The sequence below is a fragment of the Stigmatopora argus genome, chromosome 8 (assembly GCF_051989625.1).
Source record: "Stigmatopora argus isolate UIUO_Sarg chromosome 8, RoL_Sarg_1.0, whole genome shotgun sequence".
NCBI classification, from domain to species: domain Eukaryota; kingdom Metazoa; phylum Chordata; class Actinopteri; order Syngnathiformes; family Syngnathidae; genus Stigmatopora; species Stigmatopora argus.
Genome location: NC_135394.1, coordinates 1,989,309 through 1,993,471, shown reverse-complemented (window position 1 = coordinate 1,993,471; position 4,163 = coordinate 1,989,309). Strand labels below are relative to the sequence as shown.

At 40.1% G+C, this 4,163-nt stretch overlaps 1 protein-coding gene across 1 annotated transcript; it reads left to right on the top strand.

Moving 5' to 3' along the window:
- Positions 1–420: 420 nt before the first annotated feature.
- Positions 421–2,906, top strand: LOC144078666 (transmembrane protein 69-like). Its single transcript, XM_077606929.1, has 3 exons — positions 421–720; positions 1,175–1,219; positions 1,318–2,906. Exons 2-3 carry the CDS (start codon positions 1,175–1,177, stop codon positions 2,110–2,112), a joined length of 840 nt encoding a protein of 279 aa, XP_077463055.1. The 5' UTR covers positions 421–720; the 3' UTR covers positions 2,113–2,906.
- Positions 2,907–4,163: the final 1,257 nt, after the last annotated feature.

Genomic DNA, 4,163 nt, shown 5'->3' with positions numbered 1-4,163 from the left:
TTTTTTTCAGAGGGTGGGAACAAATTAATTTGTATTTGGTTCATTTCTATGGTAAAAGTTGATTTGAGATACGAGTAAATCGACATACGAGCTCGGTCCTGGAACGCATTAAGCCCGTATCTCAAGGAATTACTTTATACATAATATAACAAATTGCAGAGGGATTAGAACAAATAAAAATGTTTTTTTCCACTGTAATATTCTGTTTTGGGTGTTTTTTTTCAGAGGGTGGGAACGAATTAATCTGTATTTAGTTAATTACTATGGTAAAAGTTGATTTGAGATACCATGAGTGAATCGACATACGAGCTTGGTCCCAGAACGCATTAAGCGCGTATCTCAATGTATTACAGTATGTACTACGTATAATGAATTGCAGAAGGATAGTGCGGGTGAGGAGGTGAGAGGGAGAGCAAAAAAGAAAGCCTTTGAATGGCATTCTAAGAAAGTAGTCAAGAATTCAGCACTTTATTTACTACAAACTTTGATTGAATAGATCGTGGTATAGGAACGTAGGAACGTAGTTATTTACTTAAACTTGTGATTTTTTTTTCTTCGCGCCTGCGATTTTGTCGGGAACCTTGCTTGTGACATGTTGTTTCGTTACGGACGTTTTTAATGTCGGACGTGTTGGTATTCTTTCTTCTCTTGTGTGGGTCACCGAAGATCTGTGAAATGGAAGGTTAATGTTTGATATGTAATTTTGGATCTTAATCAGAGGTAATTAGACGTCTCCTGAATAATGTTTAATTTCATAATTGAGTCGTTTAGAGAACACGGGTTCTTGGAGAGTACAATTTTCTTCTACTCGATAGCTAATTGAGATACGTTTAATAGTTTAAAAGCATGTTGTCAAATAATCATACCTGTCAACCTCTGCCGATAACTGCCCTTATAAATGATTATGATTCCCCTTACAAACCCCCAAAAAACCTTACAAACACCGTACGGTATGGTGTTTGTAAGGTTTTTTTGGGGTTTGTAAGGGGAATCATAATCATTTATAAGGGCAGTTATCGGCAGAGGTTGACAGGTATGAATAATTGTGTAAACATCCAGTCTTTAATGTTTTTGAGGAAACAATTTACGATGTTTATCTATTGTTTGCCCCCATACGACTCTGTTAAACTGTGCATATTTGTTATAAAACCGATTTTTTTCTGTCTCTCTTTAGATGTTTTCGACTGTATTTAGAAAAAGCTGCATAACTGTCCAAAAGGTAATTCACAGTGTGTTTTCATGTATTTATTTTATGGACAGGGGTTATAATGTCAAATTATAAGTATAATATTGACATGCATATCTATGTTTCCTCAGTTATATCACTTGGCACGACAGCCACCAAAATGTTGGTCATGGTCACTTATCAGACTTAGTGATGGTGGATCAAAAGATAATCAACAGATCAGCCAGACCTCCTTTTCCAGACCCCCAACAGAATGGCGTCAAGTCTCAAGAGAAAAGCATTCTCCCAACAGCCATGCTTTCACAAGGACTGGGCTCTTCCTAGGGAGTCCGTGCTGTACGGTGGGTTTTACAGCAAGGAATCAATCTTTTCATTCGTCAGTTGCGAGGCAAAAGAAGCGACCGCAACCCGTACCACCCCCCAAGGAGCTGGACCTGCTGCGATATGATATGAATCACTTCTGGAAGAGTCCCAAACCAGCTCTGGGGCTGGGTTTAGCGGGATTGATCCCCTTTATTAGTCCTCCACTCATCATGGCTGTGACTGAAATCTACTTTCCCGAGCTCGCCTACGCTCAAGTGAGCTATGGCGCCGCCATCGTTTCCTTCCTGGGTGGAGCTCGCTGGGGGTTCGCTCTCCCAGAAAGCAGCCCGGCCAAACCTGACTGGATGAACCTGAGCAACAGCGTGGTGCCTTCACTGTTAGCCTGGGTAACCATGTTGATGGCCGACGACATTGTTCCTTCGGCAACCATGGTTATTATGGCGCTGGGAGTCTCACTTCACTATGATCTGTCACTGCTGCCCACATACCCCAGCTGGTTTAAAGCGCTACGTGCAGTTTTGACCATTGTGGCATTTTTTTCCCTACTGGGTACACTACTCTCGTATCAAATGTTCCCAGAGAAGACTTTATTCTCTGCGTGAGAAACCTGGAAATCAATTATAAAGAGTTTTGTAACATTCACAACAGTGGAAATGGTAGTCAATTTAAAGATCTCATTTTCTGAACCGCTTTATCCTCACTAGGGTCGCGGGGGGAGCTGGAACCTATCCCAGCTGACTTCGGGCCGGAGGAAGGGGACACCCTAAAGTGGTGGCCAGCCAATCGCAGGGCACAAGAAGACAAACAACCATTCACACTCACACTCATACCTAGCACCAATTTCGAGTGTCCAATCAGCCTACCATGCATGTCTTTGGAATATGGGAGGAAACCGGAATACCCGGAGAAAATCCACCGAGGCCGGGGAGAACATGCAAACTCCACACAGGTACACCGACCTGGATTTGAACCCAGGTCCCCCACTCAGCCGCCGGACCGCCCCAATTTAAAGATGACTGTTGTTATTACAGTAATCCCTCGATTATCGCGGTTAATGTAGACCAGACATGGCCGCACCGCAATAAAAGAAAAGCCGCGAAGTAGGGTCACCCCTATTTAAAAATATAATAATATTTTTTTTTTTTTACTTCAGTGCTGAGTCCTAGTAGCAAGCGTGGGACAGGGGAGTGGCTTCCGCTTGTGAATTTCAGCGTGGATTTTCACATTTATGAACTTACCCCCCAAAAAATTCCCCCAGAAAAAAAACGTGATGTAGTGAAGCCGCGATATTCGAGGGATTAGTGTAGTTTGAGTGCAAATATAAAATGAAATTCTTGGAGACGTGGTGCATTGAAATCACATCCTCATAAAAATAAAAGAATGATTTTAAACTAAATCAGTGCCCGAATTTTTTTTTTATGAACATATTTTAGCGGTAAGTAATATTAGACAGGCCCAACCAGGGACTTTGTGCCCGTAGAGAAGAAAACAAACCTTTAAAATAGTGAAACAATCCAGATTCCATTCTCAAGTTGAACAAGTTTCATGTTCTCCTTCACTAAAGCTGACTCTTGGGCCCAATGGATTTAACAAGCGATTACAACAGGTTGCATTTTACATAATGTGCTTTACCTCATTGATGTTGAAGGTTGTCTTCGGCTTTCAAGACGTTACACTGACTGTAGTAAGTGCAAAGATGTTAATTGTGTGAGGTCATGGTAAATATAGTAATTACAAATATGCATGGATGGAGTAGGACTTCTTAGTTCCTTCTCAATCTTAATTTGGGCATCATAGACAACTTTATGCATTCTACCTATTGAAAACATGTACGTAAGTAGTCATGAGGTTTATGGAGACAAAATTCGAACTTTACAACATTAGGTAAATCTGCAATCAAATCCAAGAAAAGAATGACCACTTTTGTCATTTGTATCAGTGGGTTTTTACAGCTGTTAAATTACACCATAACATACATACAACATTTACGTAGAAATGACATGTTCATCAACAGGGTGGAACATGATCAGAGTCATGATTTTGATTTCATGATATAATTAAGTTGATGCAGTTAATGTTTTTAATTAAAATACAATGTCCCCATTTAGGATTTAGAGCATTTTTATGAAGAATTAGTATATTGTCTCAAAGTGTTTGGGCACTTGAACACCCAAGTAAATCTCTCAGCCAGACAGTTATGCAATAGTGCGTGTAACTACCAAAAGACCACCTAATCAAGTCCTTCCACCCACGACAGGGCTTGGTAGTTGGACAGGTTGTCATTATCAAAAGCTAGGCAGATCTGCTGTGTTGAAAGCACCAATTACCCCTGCCTTTGTCTTTTAATTCTGAAAACATTCACTCAAATAATAGTGGCTTGATCATTTCAAATTAATTGGGGTTTGATAGGTTTAGGCAAAATAATATCTGTTGTCACTGTCTAAATATTTCTGAATCTGCGGTCAAGGTCTTTGAAGTGTACAATGCCATATGTTGCACTGCAAAGTACAATGAGTACACAGTAGTACTGTTAAAAGATATATAGATCAGTGCCACTAAACTGGATGAATCTTACTGAATGGTTCTATTCTTGCTAACGTTTACAAACTTAAGGGCTTTAGTAAATGCATATTTACAAATGAACACATTTTGT